Here is a 16,820-nt window from a genome sequence, read left to right as displayed (position 1 = left end):
TGCCCTGCCTCCACATTTTTTAAAATAAATTTATTTATTTTTGGCTGCATTGAGTCTTCTTTGTTGTGCGTGGGCTTTCTCTAGTTGTGGCGAGCGGGGGCTACTCTTTGTTGCGGTGCACGGTCTTATCATTGCAGTGGCTTCTCTTGTTGTGGAGCACGGGCTCTAGGTGCATGGGCTTCAGTAGTTATGGCTTGTGGGCTCTAGAGCGCAGGCTCAGTAGTTGTGGCCCATGGGCTTAGTTGCTCTGCGGCATGTGGGATCTTCCCGGACCAGGGCTCAAACCCGTGTCCCCTGCATTGGCAGGCAGATTCTTAACCACTGCACCACCAGGGAAGCCCCTGCCTCCACATTTATTGAACTATGATGATGGGAGGTGACAGCAGCTTCCCCAAGAAAGAACATCACATGCTCTTGCTGTTTGTAACTGAATTTCAGTAGTTTTCATGAATAAAATTTTCTCAGTTTGATGTGTGCACTTGGTGAATTTCCAAGCACTGAAATAGTTGTTTGACAATTTTGACAGTTTTCTCCAGCTTTAATAAATGATTTGGGGGAAGAGGATGTGTGGACTTGCTCACAGGATCATGTCAAAAATCCAAATAGCAAGCATGCAGGCCTATCCCAGCAGTCAGGGGGCAGGCAGGGCGTGGACGTCATATGGTTCATGTACCTGCTGAGCTGGCTGTTGCTCTTCATCCAGATGGCCTTCATCATGCTGGCCATCATAGCCGGACTATGTTACCTGGCAGAATTGACAGAAGAATACACAGTGGCCACTAGTAGGATCATAAAATACATGACCTGATTCTCCACAGCTGTATCAATTGGTCTTTGCATTTTTGAGTGCTTCCCCACCTGCATGATTGGCATGGGTCTCTGCACCAACCTTGTCTGCTTTGGCCTCCTCCAGACCTTCCCCTTAGTCATGCTGACCTCGCTTAACTTCATCCTGTTGTGTGGGCTAGTGGAGGTGAATCATTACCTAGAGTTTCAATTTTTTGCAGAGGAATATCCTTTCTCAGAGGTCCTGGCTTATTTCACTTTCTGCCTGTGGATAATCCCATTTGCATTCTTTGTGTCACTGTCGGCTGGGGAGAACGTCCTGCCCTCCCCCATGCAGCCAGGAGATGACATGGTCTCCAATTACTTCACCAAAGGCAAGTGGGGCAAATGCTTAGGAATCCTGGTTGTCTTCTCCTTCATCAAAGAAGCCATTCTAGGGCCTCCCTGGTGGCGCAGTGGTTGAGAGTCCGCCTGCCGATGCAGGGGATGCGGGTTCGTGCCCCGGTCTGGGAGGATCCCATATGCCGCGGAGCGGCTGGGCCCGTGAGCCATGGCCGCTGGGCCTGCGCGTCCGGAGCCTGTGCTCCGCAACGGGAGAGGCCACAACAGTGAGAGGCCCGCATACCGCAAAAAGAAAAAAAAAAAAAAAAAAAAAAAAAAAAAAAAAAAAGAAGCCATTCTACCCAGTAGGCAGAAGATATACTGACCCCCTGGGGAGGGGATGCTGGGGCAAGATCAGGAGAGTCAGGCCCCTGGGCCTCTGCACTAGGTGGGGGCAGTAGCTAGAAGGTACCTTCCCCCAGCCCTGGCCCTCCTTCTCTGACTCCCCCAGATGCCCCCATGCCCACCCTCCTCAGGAGGTTCAGCTTGGCTCAGATCTGATGCTGCCAGAGGCTGAGACTTCAGAGGGCACCAGGGAGGATGCTGTGCCTGCTTAGCCAGGAGGCCGTGGTCCACCTTTGAGGGGCAAAGTCTGAGCTCCTATGGCCCTCCTGCCCCCTCCTGTGATGGGTCAGGAGTTCTGGCTCAGCCAGGGCAGGCAGGGCAGGGGCCATGAAGCTGGAGAGCAGATGGTGATAATTGCTGTGGCAGATGGCCGTAGGGAGGGGTCGTGGCTTAGCACTTGTAAGAGAAAGTTTTTGCTGTTGAACTGTGGTTTCTGTCCAAGTGCTGATTGCCATTTGAGTAAAGATGCTAGATGGCACTGTTTGCCATAATACCCTGAAAAAAAAATTCCAAAGAGTATTTTTGTTGCAAGAATTCTCTTGCAGTGCTAGACATTGTTTATCTTTACTCACCATCCATTTCTACATTTATTCTTCTACTCCTTGTGAAGGGTGGGAAGGTTAAAAACTACATTTCCCAGAGACTTTTGCCCTTAGGAATCTGGATTGATTGACTTGGGTTCTGCCAATGAGATGTGATTGCATGAGATATGGATGGCAGAAGGGAGGAGGGTGCCATTCTCTTGGCAGAGATGGCACTGTTGTGTAGATTCTGGCAGATGTGAACTTTTGCAATGGCCCAATTCCATGTCCCACTCACTTTCACCCAGTTTCATGGGTGTGGCAGCTGTGACCTTGGCAATGATTTCATGCAGCTTCTTGATCTCTGGATTACAGCTGCTATGGCATGACTTTGAGGTCTAGTCATAGCCCCACTGACTTCAAATCTTAAAGTTCTTTCCATGATTTTGCAAGCAACCGATTCCCTGTATTAAATCCCTATCTGTTTGAAACATCTAGAGTGATTTCTATCTCCTGAACTACAACTTCATCTATACAATTATACTTTGGAGACTTTGGGATGATTAAACTCTTCTTTTAGGCAATGGTTACTCTCCCTTGAGCGGCTATTATCCAGGCCTGACTGAGAAAATCACAAATCACCCATAGTTCCTGGACTGGGATGTGGCAATCATATGAGACTTGGATTGTCTTCATTGGGCAGGGTTGATATGTATTTTATGTAGGTGTGGGCATTATTTAAAGTGTGTATATGGGAAAGGGGTGGTGAGAAGAGTTGTTTGTTGGTGAAATCTCAAACATTTCAGCTCAGATGCCCAGATCCCAGCTGCGTGGAGCCTGGGAGGTGAGGATCGGCCCCTTCTTTGAGCTTCAATACTGGGAGGTTGGCCCATCTTCCATCAAAACTCACATGATGGGGGAATTCTCCCAACACAGGAAAGGGTTCTGATCCTAGGAGCCCATAAATAACACAGATTTGTCACAGTGGTATTTGGATGAGAGCCTGGAAAGATGGGGAGGCCACCTGGGGGAGCTATGTTTAACACAGCCATGGAAATTCATCTGGAAATGCCATGTTGGCTAGGGATCCAGGAGGACCCAGAGGTGGAGTAAGACATGAAGAACAGTTTAGGTGGCAGTGGGGTGATGATGATGAGTGAGAGTGTAGATTCCCCTCCCCATCTCCCAGAGCTCAGGGGTTCAAACCCATGGCCATATCATTCTCTGTTCCTCAATTTCCTCATCTGAAAAATGGGGACAATATCTAGGCCATTAGGCTTTTGTAAGGATTAAATAAGATAAAGCAGGCACATGAGAGCAACCAATGGATTTATTTAAAACAAGAAGTAGGTCGAAGCAGGAGGTCAGAATTCATGTCCGCTAGCAGGGACAGTCACCTAGAAGTCAAGTGGCACTCAGATGATAGCTATTCAGAGACAGGTAAATGACTTTTTTTTGTTTTTTGTTTTTGTCTTCTCATGCTTTATGAAGATAATATCATTACAACATTAAGACACTTGAAAGTTTTTATCTTAAAAATTTCAAAATAGACCCAAAAGTCAAGAGCATAATGTAGCACCCACCCAGCTTCAACTACTATCAACAACTTCTGTAATTTCATTATCCTCATCTCCCCTTTTTTCTGGAGTATTTGAAAACAAATGCTAAACATCATGTTCTCCACTTGTACATACTTGCAGGTGTATTTACATCCAAACAGTCATTTTTCTACATAATCACACTTTAAATTAACAATAATTCCTTTATCAAAAAATGTTTAAAGAAAAATAATTCCCCATACTCCCATCACGATTTAAACCACAGTGATTCCACTTATCTTCCAGTTCTGCAGGAAGTGTGCAAGGCCCAGCTCCAAAGTTCCAAGCACAGGAACTCTCTCTTCTGTTTCTTCCCCCTCTTAACATTGTATCATGTTCAGTTCCATGTAGCCCCACTATCTTAACCAGGGGAGCTGGGTGAGTTAATATACCTTTAAAAATACCTTACAGACCATTTAGCTCTTATGAATATTGATGCAAAAATCTTCAACAAAATATTAGCCAACCAAAGTATGCTGCATATTAAAAGGATTACACCATGACCAAATGGAATTTATTCCCAGAATGAAAGGATGATTCAACATATGAAAATCAACCAATATACCACATTAACAGAATGAACAGAAAAAAACCCCACACATGATCATTTCAATTGATGCAGAAATCCTTTTGACAAAGTCCAACACCCTTTCATGATAAAAACACTCAACAAACTAGAATAGAAGGGAACTTCCCCAACATGATAAAGGCTATATATGAAAAAATCCACAGTGAACATCAAACTCAATGATGAAAGACCTAAAGCTTTCCCCCTAAGATCAGGAGTAAGACAAGGATGCCTGCTTTTGCTACTTCTTTTCAACATAGTACTGGAAGTTCTGGCCAGAGCAATTAGGCAAGAAAAAGAAATAAAAGGCATCCAAATTGGAAAGGAACAAGTAAAATTATCTTTGTCCATATCTTATACATAGAAAATGCTAAAGATTACACACCAAATAAACAAACCCCCAAACCTATTAGTGCTAATAAGCAAATTCAGAAAAGTTATAGGATACGAAATCAACACATGAAAATCAGTTGCTTAGGGCTTCCCTGATGGTGCAGTGGTTGAGAGTCCGCCTGTTGACGCAGGGGACGTGGGTTCCTGCCCCAGTCTGGGAAGATCCCACATGCCGCGGAGCGGCTGGACCCGTGAGCCACGGCCGCTGAGCCTGCACGTCCGGAGCTTGTGCTCCGCAATGGGAGAGGCCACAACAGTGAGAGGCCCGTGTACCGCAAAAAAAAAAAAAAAAAAAAAAAAAAAAAAATCAGTTGAATACACTAACAATGAACAATCTGAAAAAAATATTTAGAAATTAACTTAGCCAAAGTGGGTAAAAACTTGCAGACCGAAAATTACAAAACACTTCTAAAAGAAATTAAAGACATAAATATGGAAAAACATTCTGTGTTCATGGACTGGAAGACAATATTGTTAAGATGTCAATGCTACTCAAAGCATCCTACAGATTCAATGCAATCCCTATCAAAATCCCAATGATTTTTTTGCAGAAATTAAAAAAAAATCCTAGAACTCATATGGAATCTCAAGGGACCCCAAATAGCCAAAGCATTTTGAAAAAGAACAAAGTTGGAGGATTCACACTTCCCTATTTCAAAACTTACTTCAAAGCTACTGTAACCAAAACAGTGTGGTACTGGCATAAAGATAGACACACAGACCAGTGGAAAAGAAATTCCAGGGACCTCCCTGGTGGCTCAGTGGTTAAGAATCTGCATGCCAATGCAGGGGACATGGGTTTGATCCCTAGTCTGGGAAGATCCCACATGCCGCGGAGCAACTAAACTACTGAGCCTGCGCTCTAGAGCCCATCTGCCACAACTACTGAGCCCACACACTGCAACTACAGAAGCCCACACACTCTAGGGCCTGTGTGCTACAACTACTGAGGCTGTGTGCTGCAACTACTGAAGCCCACGCACCTAGAGCCCGTGCACTGCAATGAAGAGTAGCCCCTGCTCGCCACAACTACAGAAAGCCCGTGTGCAGCAATGAGGACCCAATGCAGCCAAAAAAAAAAAAAGATCCACATCAAAAAAATTAAATTAAATTAAATTTAAAAAATAAGAAGAGTGTAAAAAAAAAAGAAAGAAGAAAAAAGAAATTCCAGAAACAGCCCCTTGCATCTAAGGTTGATTGATTTTTGACATGGGTGCCAAGACCATTTAACGGAGAAAGGACAGTCTTTTCAACAAACGGCACTGGAAAAACTGGATATACAATATATGTCTGAACCCCTAAGGCCTGGCACAGAGTTTATCAAATGAATGACATTTGGGTCAAAGACTCATCCTACATTACACAATATGAATACATGGAGGGTGCCATGCCATTTACTCTGCTGTCAGCTGAGCTAAGTATGCTTAGGCAGGGAGTCACCAACAGAGTCATCAACAGGCAGGGAGTCACCAACAGTCACCAACTAAGTCCCACTTAGTCACCAATGGCTTTGCTCTTTGGTCTACAACCAGATAGCCACAGGCAGAGAGGAGACAGGATTCCAGGAGGAGGGGGGACTTTTGTGAGCACAGAGAGCTCCTGAGCAAATAGCAGAACAGGGAACCTAATAGCAAAGAGCCTTTGAGAAAATAGCTTTGGTAGCAAAAAAGGCTACCAAAGTGGCCACATCTAGGCCAGGTCCCAGCCCGGACACTTGTGCGCATGAGCATCCTGCCCCTTTGCTCTGGATGGGAGGAGTGGGGGACCTTGAGCCTTTGCTTATGAAGGTAGAGCGGGTTTCTGAGAGGATATCACTTACCTTTGCCCCCAGGCTAAGGGTCACCCAGTCCTTCTTGGCGGGGGGGATGCACCATGGGCACCCAGCATCCCAGTCTGACAAAGGCCTTCATTCTCCCATGTCTTCCATCCTGGCGAAGGGGTATAGGGTCCAGGGAGGGGGGATAATAAGGACAGCCTGGTCTCCTCTGAGTCCTGAGCCCCTGCAGGACCCTGGCTGGAGGCCCTGGTGTGTGGGTCAGGAGACTACTGAGGCCTGGTCAAGGTCCCTGCCTCCTGGAGCTGACATTCCAGGAGGAGACAAAGGTGCAAACGTGAATAAACACAACATGCAGCACGCCACGGAGGAAGATAAAGCCAGGAAGGGGAACAAGTCAGGACGGCAGAAAGGCCACTTCCCAGAATGTGAAGGATCTTGGGGGTGGCTGCCGTAATTAGGCTTTGCCTCTGGGAGGGGGCTATGATCTGAAGTTTTGTGCCCCACCAAATTCACACATTAAATCCTAACCCCCAAGGTGATGGTGTTAGGATGGTGGGGTCTTTGTGGGTGATTCGATCATGAGGGTGGAGCCCCCATGATAAGTGGCCTTATTTAAAAGAGACCCCAGAGAGCTGCCTCACCCCTCCTGCCATGTGAGGACACAGTGAGAGAAGAGGAAGCCGGTTCTCACTAGACACTGAATCTACTGACACCATGGTCGTGGACTTCCAGCACCTTAAGAAATAAATGTCTTTTGCTTATAAGCCTCCCAACCGTGGTATGGTTACAGCAGCCTGAATGTACTAAAGGAAAGAGTTTTGAGCTGAGGGGGCATGACTTGCCTTGGGTCTAAGGATCCTACTGCTGCTGTTAGAGAAAAGATAGGGTGAGGGGGCTGGGGGAAGGCCAGTGAGAAGATGACTACAATAGTCCAGTTGGGAGGCAATTGGGTTCGAGCCAAAGAGGGGGCAGTCAGGAAGGCAGGAGGCCAAGGCTAGGTCTGGGTCTGTCGTTTGCTCACAGATTGACAAATCAGATGGAGGGTGTAAGAAGCCAAAGGTGATAACTAAGGATTTTGCCCTGAGCCTGTTTTCTCATTTGTAAAACATGTAGCATAAGCCCCACATCCCAGGGTATTGGGAGGACTCGATGAGATGATGGAGGTCAAGTACCCGGCAATGTTGGAGGCCCAGGTGGAGCCCAAAAAGCAGCAGCCCTGCTTCTCTTATCTTTGCCAATCCCCTATTCCAGCAGCCTGACTGGCCACTTCCTGTGCATCTTCTGGGTCTCCACTCAGGTGTCACATCCTCAGGGAATCTCTTCCTGATGACTATTCCCCCAACACTGTCACGCATCATGGCTCCTCCAGTGACAGGTCCTCTGTCCCCAGCACCTATAAGAGTCCTTGTCTCTCCCCTTCCACCACCACCCTGTCTCCAAGTTCTAAGCTCCGTGGTCAATGCCTGCCTGCACCAGATTCCCACAGCCTTTTCTCTTCTCTCTCCTCAGGCCAGCCTCATATGAAGGCATGGAGTTGGGTGGGGGTTTGGAGTTTGGCCAGCTGGGGTCAGAAGGGGCCACCAATTCTCAGAGCATCTTCCTTTTATGTTCCTTCTCCCTTCTTTTCCCTAGCATCTCTCCCACTTAGACTGAATGGTGAGCCTAGGCCTGAGGGTTTCCTAGGACTTGGGACTCTCAGTGCTAAGACAAGGACAGACAGGCTGATTGGGCATCTTACTCCTACTGTGACTGAATGTGCTAAAAATCATTTTTTAATTTCACAAGTAAAATTATGAGATATTCTCCTCATACAAATAAAACATTAAACCACTAAAAGAAATCAGGGCTCCTTGGAGAAATGGCTGATTCCAGGTCTGGGCCCAGAGTACAAGATGATCCTGGAACAAATTTGCTAGAATGTAAGAAAATTCTCAAAAATCATGACATGTTGAAAGGATACAAAGCCAGCTGGTGGAGCTCCCACTGGCCAAGTCTGCCACATTTGAGCATCTAAGTGAGTATGGAGAGTAATGGATTATAACTCTTTAAGTAAAATAAGAATCCACAGATCCATACCACTAATGAATGTAGTATCTTCCCTAGAGTACAAGGTTAGTAAGTGGAAAAGGAATGATGGGAATAGAACAGAACAGTCTGATATACACACTACCAAATATAAAATAGATAGCTAGTGGGAAGCAGCCGCATAGCACAGGGAGATCAGCTTGGTGCTTTGTGTCCACCTAGAAGGCTGGGAGGGAGACGCAAGAGGGACGAGATATGGGGATGTATGTATATGTATAGCTGATTCACTTTGTTATACAGCAGAAACTAACACAGCATTGTAAAGCAATCATACTCCAATAAAGATGCTTAAAAATAATAATAATAAATAAATATATAGAAAAGAATTGTCTGGTAATAATTCCTTTAGGCAAGAAATCTCAATGAAAACTAGTGAGTTAAAAGTTTAAGGAGCTCAGCCTAAGCCATTTTGTGATCTAATCCTGGCTACAATGCTTGCCCTTGAACAGGTCTCAGTAATTAATGATCTTAAGGGAACAAAAGAATGCAGAAACATTACCTGCTATCAGGCAAGAGAAGTAACAATAGCAAAGATAATATATCAGTTGTGAAGACTGCCAGTTATCTTTCAGTGGTAAAGGTTAGCCTGATGCACTCAACCACCAGATCAACCAGAACCTAAGGGATGATGATGTTGACCTTTTCTGACCCTGGTGACTTCAATCAACTGAAGTTTGGATTCTGTCAACTGTCCGAGCCCCTTCATGAATATGCATGTACCCTCAACTTACAACTTCCCCAATTTTACTGTTCTGGGAGATGCTGCTTTAGGAAAGATCCCCGGTGTTCTCCTTACTTGCTGCAAGTTATAAATCCTTTCTTCTCCTGATTAAAAAAAAAAAAAAGTCTGAGGAGCTCATGTAACGCAATATCAAAAAAACAAACAACCCGATTAAAAAATGGGCTGGAAACTTGAATAGACATTTTTCCAAGGAAGACATACGGATGGCTAACAGGCACATGAAAAGATGCTCAACATTGCTAATTATCAGAGAAATACAAATCAAAACAACAGTGAGGTATCACCTCACACCTGTCAGAAAGGCTAGCATCAAAAGACCACAAACAACAATTGTTGGTGAGGATGTAGAGAAAAGGGAACCCTTGTACACTGCTGGTGGGAATGCAAATTGGTGCATCCACTGTGGAAAACAGTATGGACGTTCCTCAGAAAACTAAAAGTAGAACTACTATATGATCCATTAATTCCACTCCTGGGTATATATCCAAAGAAAATGAAAACACTAATTCGAAAAGATACAATGTGCCCCAATGTTCCTAGCAGCATTATTTACAATGGTCAAGATATGGAAACAACCTAAATGTCCATCAACAGATGAATGTATAATGACAATGTGGTGTATACACACACACACACACACACACACACACACACACACACACACACACCCCAATGGAATATTATTCAGTCATAAAAAAGAATGAAATTTTGCCATCTGCAACAACAGGGATGGACCTAGAGGATATCACGCTAAGTGAAATGAGACAGAGAAAGACAAATACTGTATGTTATCACTTTTATGTGGAAACTAAAAAATAAAACAAACTAGTGAATATAACAAAAAAGAAACACTCACAGATGTAGAGAACAATCTAATGGTTACCAGTGGGGAGAAGGAAGTGGGGAGGGGCAGGACAGGGGTAAGGGATTAAGAGGTACAAACCACTACGTATAAAATAAAGCTACAAGGATATATTGTACAGCACAGGGAATATAGCCAATATTTTATAATAACTATAAATGGAGTATAATCTTTAAAAATTGTGAATCACTACATTGTACACCTGAAACTCATGTACTATTAATCAAGTATACCTCAATAAAAATTTTAAAGGCTTGAGGAGTGATGGGATATTTGCAAAGTCTGAAGTGCCTTCTCACAGGATAGTACCAATGATTACAAAGGAGTAGCCAGCAGCATCCGGGCCATGGGTTTGGGAGTCTCCTGACAGGATTCTGTGAAAATTTAGCACCACCTCGTTGATATTCCAGCCAAAGTGCATAACCTAATGTAACCGTGGGGATGCATCGGTGTGTACATTTCTAGCCTGCACGCCTCAGAAAGGTCAAGGTCATAAAGACAAAGAGGGAGAAAGTCTCCCAGATTGAGGGACAGTAAGGACACCTGACTGCCATTTGAGGCGTGACCCAGGACAGGGTCCCGGACCGGAACCATGCTACGAGGGTAGCGCAGGGAAGCGATGCTGGATTCGAGGCCCCGTCGGTGTCGGCGGTCCTGAATTGGATCATCGTAGGGCGCATGGAAATGCCTAATTCTTAGGAAACACGCACGAGGCATTTCGTATTTAGCTGGGGCGAAGGCGTCTCTTCTGCTAGCGGTTTGACCATCTCTCCCACTGGATACGTCTTGGGCTCCGTAGGCCTTGCCCGTCTGAACCGTCGGGTTATAGTCCCCACCGCCACCCGACCCGCCGTCCCCCCGACGCTCCGAGCGCTCCACGTGGGGTGGTTCAGATCGGTGGTCGGCTCCACCCAGCCCCTGCACAGCGCAGTCCGCGTCCTGCCGGTTACCTACCGCACCACCTACCCACGCCTCGCAGGCCCGGGGGCGGGCACCGGCAAACACCAGTTTCCGGCTCCGCGACGGCGGATGCCCTGGCCAATCACGGGCGGGGGCGGGCGGGCGTGTGGAACTAAGGGCCTTGTAGTCGGCGCGCTGGTGGGACTACGACCCCCACAATGCTCCGCGCGGCAGCAGAGGAGGCTACAGCATTGGAAGGGGCCTCCCGGCACGGGGCGCGGGCCAATCACGGGAGGGGGAGGACGGGCGCTGGGCGCGACGGGCCTTGTAGTTGCCGCGGGCGGGACTATGGCCCCCACAGTGCCCCGCGCGGCGGCGAGCTCACGGCGGCTGCGTGGCGGCGGCGGCCGGGGCGCCGTCGGGTTGGGCGGCGGCGGCGGCAGCGGCGGCGGCGGTGGCGGTCGGGAACCCGGCCTTAGCCTCGGAGCGAGTGGCGTGACTCCGGCCGTGGTCACCATGTCCGCGCCGTCCGAGGAGGAGGAGTACGCGCGGCTAGTGATGGAGGCGCAGCCGGAGTGGCTGCGCGCGGAGGTGAAGCGGCTGTCGCACGAGCTGGCCGAGACCACGCGTGAGAAGATCCAGGCGGCCGAGTACGGGCTGGCAGTGCTTGAGGAGAAGCACCAACTCAAACTGCAGTTCGAGGAGCTCGAGGTGGACTACGAGGCCATCCGCGGCGAGATGGAGCAGCTCAAGGAGGTAAGGAGCAAGGGCCGCCGGCGCCACGCCCTCCGCGACCCCGGCCAATCCCGACCCCGGACCCGGACTGACCTCAGCACTGACCCCAGAGCCGGCCCTTGACCGTGGCCAAGACTACCCCCGAGCGGACCCCCAACCGGCCTCCGACGCAGGCCAAACTGACCCCTGACCCCGGCCGGGTCGACCCCCCAGCCGACCCCTGACCCCAGGCAGGCCGGATCAGCACCGGGGCGCCCAGGGTCAGTGTGCTTGGCCGTCCGGGAGGCGGCCCTGCGGTGGGTGGCGGGCCCCAAGTGTGGTGGGCGATGCGCGTTCTAGAAACTCTGGCCTCCGCGGCAAGGGCTGCGGTGGAGCCGTGTGGTCAGCTTTTCTGCTACTGATGGCAGGTCTCGGGCACGGTGGGATGGCGTCCTCTGCGGTGTTTGACTTTCCGAGTGCGGGGGATGGGGACGTGGGATGGATGCGGGTGACCGGCTGGGAAAGACCGGGTGTGTGTCTCCATCGTCTCCAGGCGCATCACCTCCTTTCTCTGGGCGCAGCTGCCTTCAGAGGTTTCAGCGCCGGGAGACCAGGAAAAGGCGAAGTCGGGGGCTTGCCTTGCATGTGTTTATCACAGCTGGCGGGGGTACCCCACAGCCCCTCCCCATGCTCAGCTCACTGACCACCCCGCTAGTTACTTCTCTGTGATACAGTGCTTCTGTCCACTTCCCGTCCTGGTTGCCCTACCAGGCCCTTCCCTGAAGTTGGGGGACAGGTCTGTGGGTGTTTCTCATGGATAAGCCTTGTGTCTCCTGTGTGATTTTTACTCCAGGGTGAGCAGGTTGGACCCCCAGGCTGCCAAAGAGTCTTGCAGCAAGAGAGCTGCGCAGTCCTGCCGTGAAGTAATTCTCTGGGGTGATTTAAGCACCATTTTCTGTCAGTCCTCCTTGTCTCCCCAGCCTTGTTGTGGGGGTGGGGAGGGAGAAGTTGCTTCCTGGGTGGAACACCCAGGTTTGGATCCAGGTCTTGCCTTTTGCTGGTGATGTGGCTATGAGCAGGGACCTTAGCTTCTTCCTCTGCAACATCCCACCCAGGAAGGGTTCGTCTGAGGCATATTTTAAAAGCCTGGACAAGGTGTTAGGTATCTAGCCTGTCTGTGCCTGAGACAGTCTGCCCCTTCCCTACTTGATTCTTATCTTGTCCAGGTAGGCTCCTGGCCCTTGGTCTCAGGATCCACCAAGCTCGCTGCTTCCCGGACTACCCACCTCCCAGCACCCCGCTCCCAGTGGCCTCAGGAAGGTGCCTGGGCTATTTTGAGCCTCCGTGTCTCACTGGGGAGACCAGTTGGGTCCCCTTCTGATAGTGCAGGGAATTAATTCATGAAGGTACTTAAATCTATGCTTGGTGGAGCAGGTGCCCTGTAGAAGACAGATAGGGGCCCCAGGGAGGGTGACGGTGGAGCTCATTCGACCCGAGGTCTTGTATCTGTCAGCAGGTATTGGTGCCTACTCCAAGCCAGGCTTATCTGGCACTAGATCTACAAGAGGTACAAGAGGGGTGACACGTGACCCCTCTGGCAAGGGCCTCATCTTAGCGTGTGGGGTAGGGGAATGTGCCCAAGATGGAGGGATGCTGAGGGGGCCTTGAGAATATGGAGTGGGAGACCTTAGGCTCACCCTCTGCAGCTCAGAGGTGAGCCTGGTCTTCCCTAGCCTCTCCCCTCAGAGTTCATAGTGAGCCCCCACTGGCAGCATGTGCAATCCCCTTCTGTGTTCACAAGCTCGAATTCACGTCCGCTGTAAGAGCAGACCAGAAGGGAAAGTTGCACAGGAATTAACCATTGCCTGCTTAGGGACCTTTCAGTTGTCAACTCTTTACTGTCACAGACATTTGGCCAGTGTAAGAATCTTGACTCAGTTTTGTGGCATGTGTCTGGAGGATGGGTCCCCAGGGGAATTGGGAAGAAGGTATATCGGTCTCCACCGGTGTTCTTCAGGTGGCTGCTTGCTTAGTTTGATGTTACCGTGAGGCTCTCGCACACACTGGCCTTGGACACATTGTCCCACTGTCCTGAACTTCAGTTTCCCTCATTGTAGGTGGGATGAGAACAGTTCAGCCGGAAGTCTCAGCAGAACTAGAGGAAGGTGCATCAGAGTCTCAGTAGGTGTTGCCAGAAAGCTCGCACTAGTTTACTCGAAGCCATGTCAGCACAGGCTCTTGTCGGCCTCTCTTAATTCTTGTTATTGTTATACTTGGAAATATTAACTCTTATTTTAAAAATCAAGATTTAAGGAGACCATATCTGTTGGGTCTTTTTTCAGTTTTATTTGTTTTCTCCTGAAGAGAGATGAGCCATCTTCATTCTTTTAAAACTTTATTTCTTTAACTAAAGTGGGTTCAGTTACTAACAAATTATGCTACAAACAGAGGGGCCTGTATTCCTGTTGAGCATTTGTAGACAATACTGTCTTAGAGGGAGAGAAGCTGGCTGGTCTGTCCCAGGTGACTGGGTTGTGAGCAGACCTGAGGGAGGGTCCTCTGTGGGGCCAGTGGCAGTGGTGCTGGCCCTGCAGCCTTTCTCACATGGTGAGTGTATGTGTGTCTGTGTCCTACTGACACCATGGTGTGCGGGAGGAAGGGTACCCACTGGCCCATTTTGCCTAACCATTTTGCTAGTGACTGAGCTTGGCTTAATAAGGGCCCTGTATGTCACAAGTTCAGCTGTGCCCCCTTCCCCACCGTGGTGACAGATTTTGGTCTGCCATGTGATGTTTCCTGTCCTCAGGAGCCATGGAACATCTCACTCTGTGTCCTTAGCTGCAGTTTGAAAAGGACAGGTGTGCTGCCCTTTTCAAGACAGTTCCTGCCTGCATGGCTCAGGCAGGTAGGTACCAAGAGTGAGTGGTCCTTGTAGGTTGGGAATGTGAGGGCTGGAGGGCATGCCCGAGGCGAGTGGTGGGGGTCCTGGTGCAGTCTCAGCCCCACCCTCGCTTGGCTCCCAGAGAGAGCAGGAAGACAAAGTCTGGATGCCCTTGCTGACTTATGTGCTACCTCAGGATCTTGTCTGTGCAGTATGCTTGTATCCCAGGGAAGCCGAGAGTGGAATTTGGTGAGCTGAAGCCTGTCACAGGCTGGGACTGGTGCCTGGCACACAATAAGTGCTTACGCAATAAGTGTGTGTCGGCTGGCTGGTGTCATCAGCTCCTTCCTTCCCTCCACCTCACCCAGGCCTGGATCCCCTCCCTGCTGTCCCTGCAGTCGCCTTGTCTCTGCTCCTTGTTCTCGCAAGGTCTGGAGCGGCCCCGCTGCGTGTCCCAGAGAGCGGCCTGAGCCTGCTGCCTGGGGCCTCTGGCCTGGCTCAGCCTGCACTGCTCTCTGCATCCTGGTTGCCTTCACTGTCCTCACCATCCCTGCCTCTTCCCAGTCTTGGATCTTGGAAGCTCTGCCTGCCCTTCAAGGCATGGACACTTTTCAGAGCCTCCTCTGGACTTGCCTGAGCCCAGCTCCCAGTACCTGGATATCCCTCCCATCCTGCAGGCTCCGCGGCTGCGTGAACCACTGTGGCAGAGCTGGTGGGAGCAGCTGCTCTGTCCTGCTCGCTTCCTCCTTCCCATCCCTCTTGTCATTTCCTCTCTCAGAGGATGGGGAGACCAAGGTAGGGATGGGTGTGAGTGATTGAGGAAGGTCCAATAGCTCAGACCAAGTTGGAAGTTGTCTTTGGGCACCAGGTTCCTGTCCAGGTCTGTGTAGAAGTTCCGGCCATGAGCTGGCTTCACAGAGGAGGGTGGTGTGAGGGCTGCCGCTCAGGCCTCACCCCCGTTGGTGAGCTGTTTCTGCCATAGCCTCCGCATGCCCCACCGACTCCTGCAGTCCGCATGCCAGCCCTGGGGTCACCACCCTGTTATGTCTGTTGTACTGCTGGGGAAACCGAGGCATAGAGAAGCTGAGTTGCACTCAAGGCTCTGAGCCTAGGAAGCCTGTCCCCAAGAGAGCAGGCACCTGTGGAGGAGGGAAGGGCAATCGGAGGCCTCTGTGCAAGGCGCATCCTCCTCAAGTGTTTGTTTTGAGACAGGAAAAGCCCTGATTTGGACTAAACCCCGTGAGGATTCTGCTCATCTGATACCACCCTAGAACTTGGAGCAGAGAGTCACTGGGGGTTGGGAGACTCTAGGAGACCTGTGGGCCTTTAAGGGCAAGCTGTGTGGTGGTCTGCTGTCAGCATGAAGAAGCCTGACTTGTGGTGGAAGTCGGGTTCCAGGGAATCCCGGAGGTGCTGAGACAGCCCTGCTCCCAGGGGTCTAACAGCTGGGAGAGGCAGCTACCAGCATCCAAAGGCAATGACCACACGCCCCGCTGTGGCTGCATTGCTGGGCACTCCCCAGTTTCCTGCCTGCATAGCTTGTGTCTGGCAGGGCGTTGTGAAGCAATCTTGAGGGCTCTTCCATTTTTAAAAACTCCCAAGACTCCCGTGTCACCTGGCATTCTGTCTTCCTGCAGGGCCTGGGGGGTTAAGCAGCTGTGTACCTCAGTGTTCTCAGGGTGTGGCTTTGGACGGGTGGTTGGGCACACTGTGAAGGAGCTGCTTTTCCATACCTGGTGCAGGAGGGAGGCCAGGCCTACGAGTGGCACTGCCTGGGCAGGTGAGGAGGTACTGCATGTGTTGTCCAGGGCTGTGATTTCCACACTTTGGCTTCAAGGGAGCAACTGGACCCTTCCTGGGCCGTCAGGAGCTATGTGGCCCTGGAGGAATGGCTCTGCCCTCAGGATCTGGCTGGTGTACCTGGGGCACTTGGGCAGGTAGTGGCTGAGGCTCCTTAAGTTTGAGCAGTTGCATCAGAGAGAGCCATGGCCAGGTAGACACAGACTCCTGCTGGGCCTTCCCGCCTCAGGGACCCCAACCCCTTACTGTGAGGGAGGAGAGATAGTTTACCCTTGTCAGTTTGGGGCGGCCACCCCTCAGTCAGACCTGCTTCTCCACATCCATGCACTGGATAAAGGGCCACTACACACGCTGAAGGTAAAGAAAGATTTGGTTCCTTCTTAGACAGCGGAGTGAAGATGGCTAGCGGGCAGGGGCTGGCCAGGACCCTGCAGGCTCTGATGGATGAGACTCTCCTGGGCCCCAGG

At 50.0% G+C, this 16,820-nt stretch overlaps 1 protein-coding gene and 1 pseudogene across 3 annotated transcripts in view; both read left to right on the top strand.

The window, feature by feature from the left end:
* The first annotated feature begins 667 nt into the window (after positions 1-667).
* Positions 668-1,249, top strand: LOC309807209 (protein TEX261-like; annotated as a pseudogene). Its single transcript has one exon. The product of its transcript is annotated as a protein TEX261-like (transcript).
* Positions 1,250-11,344: 10,095 nt separating this feature from the next.
* Positions 11,345-16,820, top strand: part of BICD2 (BICD cargo adaptor 2) — a 55,134-nt gene continuing 49,658 nt past the window's right edge. Inside the window, exon 1 of one of the 2 annotated variants that reach the window (XM_082620245.1) lies at positions 11,345-11,714. In XM_082620245.1, the coding sequence (XP_082476371.1) occupies positions 11,475-11,714 (240 nt within the window). In that variant the 5' untranslated portion in view covers positions 11,345-11,474. The remainder of the gene's footprint in view (positions 11,715-16,820) is intronic. The other variant, XM_082620246.1, reaches the window with a different exon arrangement.

Source organism: Mesoplodon mirus, assembly GCF_964341445.2.
Source record: "Mesoplodon mirus genome assembly, chromosome: 1".
NCBI lineage: Eukaryota > Metazoa > Chordata > Mammalia > Artiodactyla > Ziphiidae > Mesoplodon > Mesoplodon mirus.
Note: the sequence above shows the minus strand (reverse complement) of the source record. Positions and strands in the feature narration are given on the sequence as shown.